The sequence below is a fragment of the Odontesthes bonariensis genome, chromosome 16 (assembly GCF_027942865.1).
Source record: "Odontesthes bonariensis isolate fOdoBon6 chromosome 16, fOdoBon6.hap1, whole genome shotgun sequence".
Classification (NCBI taxonomy): Eukaryota; Metazoa; Chordata; class Actinopteri; order Atheriniformes; family Atherinopsidae; genus Odontesthes; species Odontesthes bonariensis.
The window spans coordinates 30,643,194-30,661,063 of NC_134521.1; the positions used below are offsets into that span (position 1 = coordinate 30,643,194).

A 17,870-nucleotide genomic window follows, 5' to 3' on the forward strand; every position below is an offset into this window, starting at 1 on the left:
GTGATGTGGAGGAGTCATACACAGTGGCTGCCATTTTTTCTGCCTCACACTCCTTACACACACCTTACACTCCAACTGATAATACTGCCCAGAGAGTTTCCATATAGGACCTATAAAACTACCGAGGACAGAATGGAGTCAATAAATTAATAAATCTATCGCGACGTGAAACGAAAGTGAACTCTGAACTCTCACAGTAGAAACTGTGGCATAGCCCTGTGTGACTCCATGTTCCTTGACTCCTCTTAAATGTTTTCTGTTTTAACTTGACCTTCTGGATTTTACTTGGCTGTCTTGGCTGTTGGAGAAGCAGCGCACAGATGACTGTTACAGCTGCACTGCACATTACAAGAAATTAAATGACATGAAATGGGAAAAATGACTTTATTAATGCCCAAAGGATCGATTTGAGGGACTGTGTTGCCTCTTTTTGCAGTGATGTGGCGGCTGATGTGCTCACCACAAAGCCACAAAAACACTTACATCTTTGATGAACTTGTTTTCTGCCATCACACTTTGAATCAGAGCTTCTAAAATTGTTAGAGAAACATTGAGCTGGTATGCTGAAACAATCTATAGAGAAGTGGTTGTGAATTTCAATGGATTCATTGATGCTTGCTATTTGTTTTGCTTATTGTTCCTGCTTACACCCCAATCATCAGGAAAATTAAGAAGGTTACCAAGACCATCAAGCAGTGGACTAATAACAGTATAGCTATCCTACAGGGTTGCTTCGAGTCTACTAACTGGACCAATCTCCTTTCTTCTTCTGAGGATATAAATGAACAGGTGGATGTTGTCTCATCATACATCAACTTCTGTGAGGAAAACATCATACCCTCCAAGACTATCACCATCTTTCCTAACAATAAACCCTGGGTCACCAAGGAGTTAAAAAACATTATCAATAAAAAGAAACGGATCTTTTTCTCTGGGTCAGAGATGGAGAAAAAGGAGGTTAATAAAGAGGTCAAGAGGGCTATTAAGATTGCCAAGCTGAACTACAAGAGCAAAGTGGAAGAAAAGTTTTCTCATGGAAACCTCCGCTCAGCTTGGCAGGGTCTGAAGAGAATGGCGGCTGTTAACCTTTCTATCAGCAACAACCCTGTTAACATCCCTGGCAGCACACCAGCATCTCTCCCTAACGACCTTAACACCTTCTTCTCCAGATTTGAGATCAACAACTCCTCCCAGTTAGAGGATATCAGATCCAACCTCATACCTGATGACCTTTGCATTTCTTTTCTCACCACAGACGTTGTAAGGGCCCTTAAGAGGTCCAAGGCTAACAGCGCACCTGGAGCTGATAACGTCAGTGGCTGGGTCCTCAGACATTGTGCGGACCAGTTAGGGAGTGTCTTCCAGAAACTGTTCCAATTCTCCATCAACACAGGAACTGTCCCTAAATGTTGGAAACACTCAACAAACAAATGATGCCAAAGCCTTCATCATTGACACTGTTCACAGACATCTGGAGCTTCCCAATACCTCTGCCAGACTCCTGTTTGCAGACTTTTCCTCAGCCTTTAACACCATGCAACCACATATTCTAGCAGAGAGACTCCACCGGAACTTCAACATGAGCAGTCAGCTCATCCTCTGGATCTTGGACTTTTTGACCAACCGAACCCAGCGTGTCCGGATTAATAATAACCTGTCTGAACTCCTCACCACCTCCACTGGGTCCCCACAAGGCTGTGTGTTATCTCCGCTGCTCTTCATTCTGTACACCGATGAGTGCAGATCAACACACTCCAACTGTCACTTGGTTAAGTTTGCTGATGATACAGTTCTCCTGTCCCTCCTGTCCGGCCCCTCCCTCCATCATGGACCAGCTCTTCAGCAGTTCATAGAGTGGTGTGACTCTTCCTGCCTGGAGCTGAATGTCACCAAAACTAAGGACATGGTGGTGACCTTCTCTAGCAGCCAAAGGGAACTGGCGGCGGCTGTCACCACTATCATCCATGGTTCTCCGGTCGAGACAGTTGAGGAATATAAATATCTGGGAACCATCCTGGGTTGCCAACTGAGGTTCTCTTCCAACACAGAAGGGATCCTGAGGAAGTGTCACCAGAGGATGTACCTACTAAGGAAACTGAACTCTTTTTCTGTCAGTCAGAACATCTTGTTGACTTTCTATTACTCATTCATTGAGAGTGTTTTGGCTTTCTCCATATGCATCTGGTATCACTCCATCACTGTACAGGATAGGAACCGCCTGCATAACATCGTCAAGGTGTGTTCCAAGATTATTGGACTTTCTGTTCGCCATCTGAACACTGTGTACGAGCAGCAGGCTAGCAGCCTGGCTCGTCGAATTCTCATGGACCCGACTCATGCTCTGTTTCCGGCATTTGAGAAGCTGCCATCTGGTCGCAGGTTCCGCTGTCCGGCCTGTAAGACCCAAAGGAGGAGAGCAACCTTTGTTCCCAGTGTCACTCTCCTCTTGAACTCTAAGAAGTCTGAGACAGTGACTCTTAACTATAACTTAGATCTTCTGTACAATTCTGTAGTGCAATATCTGATGTGCAAAGTACAATATCACCTGGACACTTTAACCACAATGTCACTTTCATTTTTCATTTTTTATTGTCACTTTAATTACATTGTCATTTTAATATAATCGACGCCTTATCTTATTTCATTTATTTGCTAAATATTTTACTCTATTTTATTTTATTTTTATTTTTCATTATTTATTTTTTGTCACCCCCTTCTGTGTTTTATTGTCATTATGATTCCATTTTCTTGTTCTTCTTTAATGGACCGCTCTTCGCCCTTCTAATTGCCCTTCGGGGATAAATAAAGTTTTTTCTGATTCTGATTCTGATGCAAACAATTTATCAATGATGACAGTAAATGAGTAATCATGATACATAATGGCCACAGCTCTCGTTTTTGAGGAAACAAAACTTATTGCTATGGTCACAAAGGCAATAAGGTAGCATAAGGAAATAGCAAGTAGCAAATTCCAAATACCTGTGGATATCTTGTCAAGACACTAAAAGTTTATCTGAAACAATTAATTTACTGCACCGTGTAGTTGCTCTTATCTGGGAGTCATAAAATATGTCAGAGCATATGTTCTCTAATGGAAAAATGTGGGTTTATGGTTCCAGTAAAATGGAACCTATGTAAATGTACAATGTACACTATAACTAGTGGCTTGTAATGCTAGCATTCAGAGTCCTAAAAGAATTTTGGGGTGACTTGAATTAAATAAATTGTTCCTGTACACCTATAATGCAGCCTTTAAAATGCTGCACTGTGCAGAGTTCTTGATCCACTCCCATTTATTTGTATACAGCCATAAAAACAGGATATAGAGTTGTCCATCCATTTTCTAACCCACTTAATCCAATTCCTAAACCTTCGGCTCACACCTTGGATTATTAATTATAAAGGAATACTGTCTATGGTAGGTAGTCAAATTGTTATCTGATTGGCAATCTGATTAAAAGACACAGTTATAAGTTTAAGATTTAGGCAGATATAAGTTTAAGGCACCTTTCAAACACAGTTACAAAGTGTTCACAAAGGAAACTAAATCTTCAACCTATTCCATGATTTAAAACTATTAAGAAATAAAATGTCAGGTGTGTACAAGCAGCTATCAGCTATCAGACACTACCCTGCAGTGCCAGCAAAGTTAGGTCAACTACTGACTTCAAAGGGAGTGTTTACCTGACAGGTGATAGCTGCATCTGAGACCGATAGCCTTATTTCCGCATGGCCAGTGACAGATACAGTGACTGTGTCTGAGGTGTTCGTACAGCTGTGGACGTTTGTTTGTTTTCTCTTTTAATTTTGAGTTTTTCTTTTCTTTTTGATATTGCACATTGGCTGTTTTGGTTCACTCCCCATTAGCGGAAAGAAACACATAATCATCTATTTATGAAGTCTGAAGTTATCATCAGTTACTAATCAGAAAAAGCTTGTTAAGCAGCTTAAAGCAATACTATGTAACATTTCTACCTTAAAATAACAGCTTGAAAAAAATTGTGCGGCTAGAATGAGTTTTAATATTACGATTGGCCTGTCTCCTATGCCCTTCAGGGGTCTGAGTTGGAAAAACTGCGCTATGTAACTTTGCTGGACCGGCCCGGGAGCTGAGCGGAAGTACTTCGACTTGCTTTCTGGCACACCTACCGCAAAAACAAATAGACCCATCTCACGCTCCCAGTTACATTTTATTACTCTTACCTTCTCGGTCGACATAGCTTGCACCTTCTGACTCCTCGCCGGTTCGTCAACAAACGTGAAACGTGAAAGGGAAAGGGTGTTGTATTTACGACAGTGTAACCGTACATTACCTCCAAGCCTGTAGGGGGAGCTCCATAGTAGACTTTTTGAGAAGTTACATTGTATCGCTTTAAAGAGGCAGAAATTTGTCCAAATGTAGATTGAATATTGCAAATGATTCTAAATGATCATGTTGCTGTATCAGTACAGCTTCTTATTGAAACACAAGCCAATTTAACCCTGTTAAATTCAGAATAGAATTTAAGATTCTTCTCCTTACATATAAAGCTCTTAATGACCGAGCTCCATCATATCTTAAAGATCTCATTGTAAGATATTTTCCTAACAGAGCACTTCGTTCCCAAACTGCAGGTTTACTTGAGGTTCCCAGAGTTTCTAAAAGTAGAATGGGAGGCAGAGCCTTCAGTTATCAGGCCCCTCTATTGTGGAATAAGCTGCCAGTAAATGTCCGGGAAGCAGACACCCTTTCCACTTTTAAGACCAGGCTTAAAACTTTCCTTTTTTATAAAGCTTATAGTTAGGTCTGTTGAATCTGCTAGTGTGTCTTGTTCTGGCTCCACCTCTGGCACCCTCTATACTTTCATTACCCCCTACCCGAACCAGGGTTTGAATCCCATTCCCGCTTATCTTACCTCTTTTATTTCTCCCCCTACCCGAACCAGGGTTTGCATCCCCACCCCGCTGTGACTGGTGTGCAGTTGGCGAGAGGCTGAGGTAGCTTGTGGCTGTAAAAAGATGATTGTTGTGGTGTGAGGAGCAGATCTATATAGGGAGTATAGGGAATTACTCACTGAGTCTGGTCCTTTATTTTATTATTTATTTTTTCGTTAGCACAAGTTTCTTGTGTTTACCTTGAATAGGGATGGCTCAGGTAATCCTGAAACATCCCATAGTTAAGCTGCTATAGGCCTAGACTGCTGGGGGGCCTCATCTGTCACACCTTTCCTCACTTTACTCTCTTTATGTATATGTGATATTATTGTGGTCATTAACTCGTGTTTCCCTGTTCCAACAGATATCCTTTGAATGGTGTTACAGTGCCGCCGCCACTGCGGCCCTCCCCCCCCCGTCCCCCCCCCCCCCCCTTTCTGTCTTCTCAAACCCCAGCTGGTCGAGGCGGATGGCCACCCTTCCTGAGTCTGGTTCTGCCAGAGGTTTCTTCCTGTTAAAAGGGAGTCGTTTCTCTCCACAGTCGCCTCAGGCACGCTCAGGCCGGGAGATTGGACCGAAAAACAAAAAGTTTTCAGTGCAATCTGTTGGTTTTCTTAGCTAGGAAATTGTTTTTGAATTGGCTCTATATGAACGAATTGGATTATTTTATGAATTATGATTATTATTAATTAATTGAATTCCAATTGGCTTGAATTGGACTTACTATCTAAGTGCCTTGAGATGACATTTGTTGTATTTGGTGCTATATAAATAAAAATGAATTGAATTGAATTATGGCCTTTTAGTAGAAGTTAAAAAGTTCTTGCTCCAACCCCACAGCTCTTTGTCAGTCATTAACAAAGGTTAGAGCGAGCTTCTAATAAAAAAGGGATCCAAGTTGAATCGGAGTGAAATAAAGGTCAGAGCAACTTGTTTGTTCATCCACGTCCCCTTCACAGAAGTACTCAAGGCCCTGTGAGAAGCACAAAGCACAGAGTGGAGGTTTGTGGTGACATAACAGTTACACTGCCCCCAAGTGGCCAAAAAGGAAAGATCATTTTGGCAGATATTTTGCACTCAGTGATGACGCAACTTTTATTCAAGTGTCTCTACTATGAGGTGTCTCTATTTGCCAGATTAAAACATTGTAGACACATTACTTTGAATGTAGTCATTCACTGAAACTAGAATACATAGGGATTTTAGTCATTTGTACCATCACAACATTTAACATATTTTGATAACCAATTTAGACTAGGCTAATGGTCAACATTTTTAATAATGCCACATTTTAGAAAATGAAACACATCAATCACATCTCATTGATCAAATCAACTTGCCTTCGCAAAAGGATGCTGGCATAAGTAGCATGTAGGAATTGACTTTATTGTTTAATTGAGATTTCTTCAACATATTTTGAGGGAAATAATCAAACATATAGTAATGCCTGAAATTGTAACTGTTATCTAATTACACATTTTTCAAATGTATTGTGGCTTCTTTAAAGCAGCTGCATTTTGTAAAATTGTTACTATTTGCTGATTACGTGCATGTTGTTACTGTCCAAAGTATATGCTTAGAAAAACCATTAAATGTCAAGTTGTTCATTTACGTGTAAAAGAGCAGCAAAAAACGTTTACCTTCAAAATAAAAGGCAAAAGGAGTAACTATGGTTACGTCGTTTCCTGTTTTACAACAAACGCCCAGGTCACGGACTCTTATTGTATTAGCCTTAACGGGAAGCTCTGTGTGTTTCGTAACTTAGAAAGTCGACGGTGGTGCTGCTGCTGCTGAGCCTCAGCAGAGAGTGTGTGTGTGTGTGTGTGTGTGTGTGTGTGCGCGTGCGTTGATGGTGGACCGTTCCCGGTGAAAAACACCAAAGTCCTGCCTCATGAAAATGCCTAAGCGCTGCGTGTAACTGACCGAAATTCTCGGAGGGGAGAGAACTCGTTCTCCAGGCAGGTTTAGAGGAAAAAAGCCACCAGGATGTTGCAAGTTTTAGCTTGTGGCGCCGTAGTTTTCCCCGGTCTTTTCCTCGCCTTTAGGAGAATTCTACCTTGTGTGTTTAAACACTGGAGCGATGCCGACGTGGTGCTGGTCAGCGAGAGGTAAAATAGTTAAATTGAGTCCTTTCAGAGACATAACTGACAAACGTTAGCTAATGTTAGCTTGCTCGGTGCTTTTTAGCTAGTAACATTTTGACTGATGTAGTTAGCTTGTTAATGTGTTGTAGTTTATGTTATGGTAACTATGTCATGTCCAGTTACGAGTATGTTTAATTTATGTAACCGACATTGTACTATTTTACATGCCGTTGATGTTTTACTGGTATTTTGTTAAAGATGGACATTACGCAAATATCACCGCACATCAAAACTATGGGTCCCTGTAGGGAAAAACCAAAGCATACTGTAAGAGCACAGTGAGGGTTGATAGATATGATGGACCAAGTGCATTTTGTGTTTGCCTGCATGTGAAATTGGTTTGGCTTCTAAAACACAATGGAGCTGTAAACAATTCAGTTTTCTTAAGTAGTCTGGGACTCTAAAATGGTTCACATAGGAAGTGACATTTCCTGTTGGTGTTGAACAAACCCTAGCATAATACGTGTGGTTGTGTTGGTTTGTGAACGAACAGAATCAATCATCAACCCCAATACGTTGTCACCTTCTACAGCTTGCCTCTATTGAGTCCCGAAGAAGGAACCGTGTGTGCTGGTATCTGTGTGACTTGCTCACATGTGCACTGCTCCGTTCAGTGCTCATTTGTACCCTGTCACTCTGGCTAATCCTCTTCTGAGCTCCAGTCAGAGCCCACTGCTGAGTTAGCTATGCACTGGAATACACTGAACCCTACTTCAGAACAACGCTTCTGTTGGTTTGCAAATGTTCAGCTAACACAGTGTTGTTCTCAGAAGTGTCCATGCCTTAAAGGAGAATTCCGGCTATTTTACAAACATATCCCATCTGTTGGAGACCCAGGAAAGTTGGCCAAAGGGAAAAACGCGAGAAATTTTCATGCCTGCTGCGCAAAGTTTTCCAATTGCGCTAATTTCCATGAAAGCGGGCTCTATCGGGCAAGCTTTTAACCTTTCCTGAGGCTCTTAACGTGTATCAAAATACTTTTTACCGAATTGGCCTTGGTGTCAGTAGCAATACAATTCAACCCAGGGGCTAACCATACCATTAGCTAGCACAGACATTATACATTTTGAGATTTCAAAAACAGCGCACTTACCTTTCTCAGCTTCCGTGTTCCACAGGCGTGCGCACAAATTAATCGATCGCCGAAGTCATACACTATAGTATTCCAAAGTACTGTCTTCCTCTGTGGTCAGTGCAATACAATGTCCACATCTGCACCACCATGTCTCCCCAATGCGTGACCTAGCAGCAGCTCCCGTTTCTGGATCATCGGTTTGAGCCATCCTCGCTGCATCTTGTGCCAACAACTCTTCATCAGTGTATTCTGGTTCAAAAAGATAACCCCGACCATCAAACTCGTCAAACTCTTCCATTCCAACATCAGAATCTGACGAACTATCCATCTCGAAATTGCTTCCAATAAAATCCCGAGGGTTCTTATCTCCCGCAGCTGAATAATGGGCGAAGGTGCGCTCTTTCAAGCAGTCATGTGACACGTCATGACATCACGGCGAAAATGGGTATTGAAACGAGTCAGCTGTTCGATAGGAAACAATAACAAACATGGCAATGTGTAGTTCGATTCCCGAGGGTCGTTTTTGGTGGACAAAAAGACAATTTTGAAATACTATAGTGTATGACTTCGGCGATCGATTAATTTGTGCGCACGCCTGTGGAACACGGAAGCTGAGAAAGGTAAGTGCGCTGTTTTTGAAATCTCAAAATGTATAATGTCTGTGCTAGCTAATGGTATGGTTAGCCCCTGGGTTGAATTGTATTGCTACTGACACCACGGCCAATTCGGTAAAAAGTATTTTGATACACGTTAAGAGCCTCAGGAAAGGTTAAAAGCTTGCCCGATAGAGCCCGCTTTCATGGAAATCAGCGCAATTGGAAAACTTGCGTTTTTCCCTTTGGCCAACTTTCCTGGGTCTCCAACAGATGGGATATGTTTGTAAAATAGCCGGAATTCTCCTTTAAGGGGATGTCACGCTGTTCGTTCTTCTCAAACACCAACTCGGCCTCTAACATCTCAGGCCCTCAGATTGGATCATGCTAGTATCTTTGTTCACAAAAATAACCACAATCACAACGATATTTTTTTATAGTCCCTGTGTAATTATGGATATTTCTTTATTGTATTTAGTAGATGTTGATGATCAGTTCAAGCTAACTTGGAAAATAAGAGGGTAATTATTCACTTAAATAAATACCAGGTTTAAAGTAATAAAGTAGGTCACTGTGGTGTTCTTTTAACTGCTTTATACCATCTCTGTTTTTATACTGAAAGTAGAGTGTTGAAACTCATTTTCATTTTTATTTTTGGTGCACCCTCCAAAATAAGCTGATTAAATGAAATCCTTTTCGATCTCAAGAAGCAGTGCTCTGACCCTGTGGTGTATTCAGAACTGTTCCAACATCCACTATTTCCTCTCATGGGGCAAGTCTGTTATTATAACAAAATGAAGGGAAGGTAAGATTAAGGTAATTGAACACTGTGGTGGACCACAACTTTCTGAAATTAAAGGTAGGGTAGGAGATCCTGGATTTTGAGTCCAGCGAAGCTGCATTTTGAAAATACACAGGTAAAAAGTCCCAACCCTTTTCTTCACTTTCCCCCCGAAGGCACGCCTCTAGAGTACACGAAGGTGCACGAGCGCTGTTCTGACAGCAAGCATCGATCGTTGACGTATTTAGTATTTAGTATATGATAACTATACGTTTAATAATGCTAGGTGCTAGCCAAGCTGGCTCTAGTTTAGCTTCCTGCCAAGCTTCTGGACGCGTAATTCGTTCACGGAGCAGGGTACGCGCACAGGGGGAAGGAGGGGGAGGGAGGAGCAGATTGCAGTTTGATAGACGGCATCAGTATCCAATCATTGTGAACGGTCCGTTCACAATAATTGGATACTGTTTTTCCTAGATTGTACGTTCTAGAGGCCACTAAAACTTTTCATATTTGTGTCAAAACTTTTAATTAATTGGTTGCAATGGGGGTGTGAAGAGTATTTCAAGCAATATGTAAAAAAATGTTCCAGAAAAAGATCCCCTACCCCACCTTTAAGGATATCGGTGAGATATTGCAATTTGCACATGTATTCCAACAATATTGTTGAGAGATGATTATGGTATTTCAGATTGTAGCAGAGACCAGGATATTGGTACAAATCCTTAAAAGAGCACATCCTTTAGTTCCCAACATCAAATGTGATAGTTTTCTTAGCCCTCTCTGAGATTTAGCTCAGTTGTAGGATGAATGCTATGACGGTATGATGCTACGAGTTCAATTACCAGCAACTCCAACAGTTCGCTATGTACACTTTGGAGAGGCACTGAACCCCACAATGCCCCCTAAAGTGTTTCTCTCCTTGCAAATGCTTTGGATAAAACGGCTGCTAAATGAATGCAATGCAGTGATTGTAATGGAAGAGTAATTACCTGTGTATTGTGACCTGTTTCTGAATTCCTGCCCCTGAAGAGCATACAACAGTATTCACTACTCCTTACCTGAGTTGTCAGTCACTTTCAGTCAGTACACTCTCATACATAAGAGAGATTTTTTTTGTCATTTTCAACGTTGCAGGGAAAATAAGAAACTCATATTTGTGGGGGAAGGTTGTCTTTTTCAGTCTTTCTATTAAACATAGTCAGGTAAGTTCCTGTTATGTCTCATGAAAAACTTTTTTTCTGTCAGCTACAGTTACTTTTGTTTGATGAGTAAACACCAAGTGTTTGCATTGTGTTGGTGTTATAGAGAAAATAATATCCCATTTCAAGCTGTACCACAGCCTGAAACACATTACTGTTAGGTAATTAGCTAATATGACCTCTAAACCTGGTACTACTACCACCATCAAAGTGGGTATTTCTATTTGCATACATGTACAATCACTACTACTATTCAAGTTGTGACATTACTATTAACACTCCAGCGACTCTGAGCCTCATTGTGAGAATTTTCTTAATACCTGTCGAGAACAGTAGCCCTTGACAACAACAAAAATGTCAAGCGAATGTAAAGCAAAAACATGTAGTGCGGGGCTGGAAACCAAAATACGTGAACTGCGGTATCTCAGCCCCTGGGGCGCTCTATGACAGTTTTGGGGCTCCTAATAAGCTTAACAAAAGTCACTATGTTTCAAAGCTAGTCAGAAGCACAGTTTGAGGTTCAAAAACTTCTCTAGTGTTGCTATGATACAACCACTACATAATTCTTCTTTAGGGTTCAATAAAGTACCTTTCGTTCATCATTTCATTGAAATTTTCTCAAAATCAGCTTCAGTAGAAATGTTACCAAATATTGCAGCAATATAATAGTTTCACTATAATCAATTTATAGTGAAAATAGTATTAGTTGAGAATCAGGCTAATCTTTTCTGTGTCTAGCTGATTTCTGTAAAGAAACCATTAATACCATTCAATACTTTTCAAATCATACCATCAAAATTTTAATGCAGATGCAGTTCTATGGCCTAATATATGAGTAGAGCCGCTTTCCTGCAAAACAAAAACATGCCAGCACCGGCCAACTTTGGCTGTTCAATTCAATAAAATTCATTTTTATTTATATAGCGCCAAATACAACAAATGTCATCTCAAGGCACTTGGATAATAAAGTCCAATTCAAGCCAATTGGAATTCAATTAATTGTAATCATAATTATTCATAAATCCAATCCAATTCGTTCATATGGAGCCAATTCAAAAACAATTTCCTAGCTAAGGAAACCAACAGATTGCACTGAAACTGTTGTCTTTGGTGTCAAATTTGACAGTAGTCACAGATTTTTTTTTTTTTTTTTTATAAGCTCCAGCCCAAATCTGCGCTATAAAAATCTATGTTTTCTTTATAATATGTTAAGAATAGCAGATGGGGCTCCTTATTGTGTTAATATGAGTATGTCTCTGTCTGTGCTTATTCATAATAGCACGGAGCAAGCAAAAAGGACAACCTTAACAGTACTGAGACGCACTCAATGGTCACAAATGTTTCAAAAATATTTGCTGACATGTTTATACATTGTCTTACCCGGTGATGTTCCAGAGAACCTTACTCTGGGGCTGAGTGGAAAATCTGTGCAAAAAGTCTGGAGAGAATGTCGTGGACATCTGTGCTCTCGCATGCCGCCGCTCCAGAACTTCTCTAAAACACTTTGACTCCAGTGCCCCTAACGGCTGGAGTGCGCTGTGTTTGTAGTGAGCACCATCCTAATGGAAGTTTTTAAAAGCACATGTTTACAGGCTGAGATGTCTGACAGAGAGGCTCTAAAACTAACAGGAACCACTGGCACACAGATGAAGAAAGTAGTGACAGATCCATTTTACCAGTCTCCTCAGTGCCTAGTTGTCATTCATTTTGGGTAGGGCTGGCTCTTGTAATGGGATAAACTATTATTCTCAGAGAGTATCACTTCGCAAAAATTGTAGTGCATAGTTCTAGGATATTTGTATGCCAACCCCTCTTACATGGACCACCTTGTGTTATTGGAAGCACCTGCATCATTGAAAATAAAAAGTACACACGTACATGTAAGAGCTCTACAACCATATGGCCTAAAGCTGAATTTATAGGTCGCTCATGGCGCGTGACATCAAAATTACTTATTTCTGCCTGGCGTGCCGCTTGAAAAGGCGGCGCAGGAGGTTGTCGTGCACTAGTCGAAATTTGTAACTCGGAGCGCGCTGAGAACGACAAACCGGATGGACCAACTCAAAAACAGTCTCACAGCTTACAGTTGTCATGTAAAATACTTTGTGCAATTATTTGTAAATAAATTATGTCGTTAGGAATTTTCTGTCGTTTCATTCACTGGAAGCGGCTTTGAGTATTGTGCGCTATATAAAACCGATTTATTATTATTATTAGTATTATTGCATCCTGAAAGGTAACGATAATTCCCACACACACCTATTGAGATTTCAACTTCTGCAGGCTCATCAGCTAAGTAATGGGTGAGAATGCTCAGGAATTTCGAGGTGAGATGGGTATCATCATCATGCCAATTTAAATTTCAAGTAATCTTTCTCTTTCGTCGCCTTTTCGCCGCCAAGGTTCTAAGCAGCATTTCATCTTCCAGATACTGCAGCAGTATCATTGATGACAGTGCTACAGTGGCATTGTTTTCTTCTCCACATTCGTCCTTGTAGAGTAGTTAGCGGTAACCTTTACATAGCAGCGACAACTCTGTGACGGAGAAAATTGCAACTACTGGCGCATCGAGTTGCGCCACTATAAATGGCCGGCACGAAACCGTGCTCACGCGAGCCATTGGGGCAACCATGCTAGAAGCTTAAATAAACTGATTTGAGCTACATGAACAAGGGATCATTTGTAAAAACAAATTTGGAAGTCACTCAGTGGGGTTACATGGCACTGAAAGTATCGGATAATTGGCTAAATTACAATAAGAATGAGTTGAGCAGGGGTTATTATCCTTGGATATATGGCGGTGAATGAATCAAATGAATCAACTCAAGCATTCGAGAATATGGCGAATGAAGAGCAAGATGAAGGTACGTCCCTCTACATTTCGTTTGTGATGAGCTGCTTGTTGCACAAACGCGATGCACAATGGCACATTCTCCATCGCGTTGTTTGTTTCTTTCTGACTGCGACAACAATTGTAATATCGTCTCTTCTGGTTCACGACCACGGGAAAAAATCTCGAGCATGTGCACAACGCAAAGTCCAATTCACCACATGCTTCACTCGTCAGGTAACGCGTTTAATTTGACTTTCAGCCAAGTTATCTCTTAAGCCCTATTCGGACGGGACTAGTTCAATGGGGGGACCTGGGGTAAAGTAATAATAACCGGGAAATCTAGTCCCGTCCGAACGCGCCATGTCAGTAAAGATAGCAGTGTATGTCGGTAAACTTTGCCGAGAATTCTACCTCCTGTGAAACGGTCCGGAGTATCTACCATAGGTAATACTAATCCCGTGCGAATGCGACCTTCGGTAATAAGTACGGAATATGTCGTCACATCCTTTTAAAGAGAGAAACAATTAGGTGTGTCTGTTTACAAACATGGAGGTTCTGGATGAAGCGCTGCTTGCAAGCACGCATGGTCGGCGCCATGTCTGTTTACAGATGGGGTTTACGGAAGTGAAATGAAGACGTGCATGACATCCAGGATGTGACGGTTGTGCGTAACCAACAACTCCTCCCATGTTAGATGAATATTACAGGGATTTTTTTGTCCCGTCCGAATTGGTCATTTCTTCTCCCTGGCGTCGTCTGGTTAACTAACATTACCATACGTCCCCCCATTGAACTAGTCCCGTCCGAATAGAGCTTTAATCCGATCGCGAGTAATCCGACCCGATCCAATTTCTTGTCAGATTCAGGTGTCTACATGCACTTAATAACTCTTATTACTTATTGTAATTTAGCCCATAATCCGATCCTTTCATTGCCATGTAACTCCACTGTCTGTTATTATCACAGGGCACGAGTAATACCTGAAAAGAATCCAGACATGAAAAGATAATTCCACCTAATCAAAATTCCAAAAAAACCCCAAAAACATTAAGATTCTATAAATGAATGAATAAAGAGCAACTGATGCTGTTAAAGAAGGTGTTGAAGTTCTGAGCTGCAACTCTAACACATGAGATACAACATAAATTATTTATTTTAGTTGGTGTAACGCTCAGTTGACTCTTCGTTTGGAGAGCTTAAAGCAAAGTGTGTCATACTCTGCAGCCTCCTCAAACCACACAGGTTAGGAGGAGTTAAGGGCTGAACATGGTTCTCAGAACGCTCTTCGTTGGTGCCTCTCCAGCTAACACATTAGTCTTTCGCTGCCTCATAAATATGTGCAAAGCAATGATTTTTAATAGAATAAAAAAAAAAGGGAGCACTGTATTTTATATACCACTATCCCTGCAACCCATTATTTGTGGAGATTACTAGTTATCGGAGTTGACCACAAACTACACACTTGAGACACTTGTGATTGAAGTGAAACGTGATGCATAAACTGTGCCAAATCAGACGCAATGAGACCTGCTACTGGAAGGAATGAACTGATCAGACTTCAGAAGAAACTGGGATAACAAAAGAAATCTAGTACTTGCAACCATGTAAAAGAAGGGTTCAAGTGACAATCTGACTCTGAGAAACAATACGTTTCTGTATAAAACACTGATATATTATATAACACATTTTTATTTATTTCATGTTAACGTCATTTCTGATGTATGTTTTGGTAACAAACATACAGTTTAGTCTACCAAAATACCAAACTGCTTCTTTAAAGCAATTCTATGTAACATGTCTACCTTAAAATAACAGCTTGAAAAAATTTGTGCGGCTAGAATGAGTTTTAATATTACGATTGGCCTGTGTCCTATGCCCTTCGGGAGTTGGAATAACTGCGCTATGCAACTTTGCTGGACCGGCCCGGAAGCGGCCCGGGAGCTGAGCGGAAGTACTTCGACTTGCTTTCTGGCACACCTACCGCAAAAATAGACCCCTCTCACGCTCCCAGGTACATTTGATTACTCTTACCTTCTTGGTCGACATAGCTTGCACCTTCTGACTCCTCGCCGGTTCGTCAACAAACGTGAAAGCGAAAGGGTGTTGTATTTACGACAGTGTAACCGTACATTACCTCCAAGCCTGTAGGGGGAGCTCCATAATGGGCTTTTTGAGAAGTTACATTGTATTGCTTTAAGTTAAGAGAAGAGATCAATAGAAAGCGGTGCCTTCATTTGGCCTCCGTGTTTAAAAAAAAAGAAACACAAATTTTTAAAACTTTTTTTCAGTTTTTCTCTGACTACTACTTTGCTCTGTGACATTTTTCCTTTTAAAGGTGAGATATGAGATGTTTTCTGGAGCATTTTTTATCATATTGTCTGAAAACCTCCTCACAACCCCATTGCACCCACTAAAATAGAATGTTTGCAAAAATTTTTTATATTTTAGTCCATTGTAGAGGGTGTAGCAAGAGGAAATGTCTGACCAATAGAAGTAATGATGAGAGTTACTTCTATTGGATTCTGACATGCCAATCAACCGTCAGCCCCCCTCCCCCCTTCGCGTTCACAGACTCGTGACTCGTTCAAAACTCGTGGTTTCGAGGGGTGGGCTGAAGGGAGAGGCAAGATTATGTATTTTCAAAAATATAGCTTGCAGGAACCGTTTTTCCAAGATCTCATACCACACCTTTAAATTGAATAGAAGTTTGGCATTTCCTATAATAGTCTGTTTACAGTCAAGTCATGTATGTAGCAGTAACGCAGTTAAAGAGTTCAAGGGTTAAAGTCAGTTTACTTTAAGGGATAGTTCTCCTCTTTTGACATGAAACTGTATGACATCCCAGGTAGTCCGGCTAGTTGGCTGGGGTCATAAAGCGTTTTGCTTCTCAAAACAATATGCGTTCAAAAGAGTAATACATTTGCATCATAAAACCGTTGTCCAGGAAAAAGTCAGACCTCACAATTGCTTGGTGCTATTTTCTCTCCCTTCGTATCATTGCGCGCTGCCACCTGCCGACAGTTTGCTGCCTGCCGACAGAAAGGGTAACTTTCCGAGCAGTAAACACCGTGAAACAGGCATTGATACGAAGGGAGAGAAAATGGCGCCAAGCGATTGTGTTGTCTGACTTTTTTCCTGGACAATGGACTACCTTCGTCAACACCAAAACGAGGCTGGAACTCCCATGACGCAGTAGGGGGTAAGTCAATGTTGATGCTCAACATTGCTACTATGGGATGTTATACAGCTTCATGTCAAAAGAGGTGAACTATCCCTTTAAGATGAAAACAATATGAAAGCGTTTTGGTAAAGTTTATTCAAGCAGTGCTTCTTTTTGTGCTGGTGCTCCTGTTTTCTGATTGTATAAGAATATTAGTCCGGAGCGGTTTATTAAAAACATTTTAAGCCCCTTAATTTGTGGTATTTTAAATTATATCACAGAGCATTTTTTTCTTGGTGTCAGTTATGAGTTTGAAAATTTAGTACCATGGTAATCATACACCTGGTTGTTAACAAGAGTCAAATGCAGAAATTGGTCAGTAGTTTTATTCAGCTGATATTAACCTATGTCAACAACTTTATGGTATAAGTGAACAGTGGTGTGATATGTGCAGATATGAAACCTTCTATGGGGGGTGTAGCAATTCTCCAAATACTTTTGTCAATTCTGTCCTGGATTATTGAGCCATAGTTCAGTTTGTAACTTGCTTACTGCTGGTGTAATAACAAAATATTCTGATTAGGCCTGGTCGAGTTAACTTGTTATTATCGCGTTAACTCATTAATTATTTAACGCCGACAAATATTTTATTGCGCATTTGCACAGGTTTTATTATTTATTTTACTATTGTAAAAGTGTGTTGTTCACAGGCTTTTATTTTATTTAATGTTGTGATTGTGACTTGGGATTTTGTGGGCAGTTTTTTATTTTTCATAATGAACAGGATAACATTAATGTCCTCGCAGTGGCAATGAGCTTTAATTTTGTATTTGCTTTGATAACATTGTTTAAGTTGAGATTTACATTAAATATTTTATTTAACTGCTAACTACATAAAAATGCTGATGTTAAAAGTGTGTTTGCACAACAAATGTTGTGCACTTTCATATAAAACTAAATGCTAAAAGCTATACACTACTTTTGAATTAATTTTTGGATTTTGCGTACAAATGCGATTAATCCTGATTAATCAGGGAAATCATGTGATTAATTAGATTAAAAATTTTAATCGTTGCCCAGCCCTAATTCTGATCTATTGCGAGTTCACTCTCTTCGTGATTCTTGAAATGATATCACGTTGACACAGGAAAAGGAGATCATGATACCAGAC

The 17,870-nt window shown here is 40.5% G+C and overlaps 1 protein-coding gene across 1 annotated transcript in view; it reads left to right on the forward strand.

Annotated features, from left to right (window-relative positions):
• The first annotated feature begins 6,682 nt into the window (after nucleotides 1-6,682).
• The window catches only part of tlcd3a (TLC domain containing 3A), a 47,313-nt gene continuing 36,125 nt past the window's right edge, over nucleotides 6,683-17,870 (forward strand). The window contains exon 1 of the mRNA XM_075486902.1: nucleotides 6,683-7,022. Within this exon, the coding sequence (XP_075343017.1) occupies nucleotides 6,901-7,022 (122 nt within the window). The 5' untranslated portion in view covers nucleotides 6,683-6,900. The remainder of the gene's footprint in view (nucleotides 7,023-17,870) is intronic.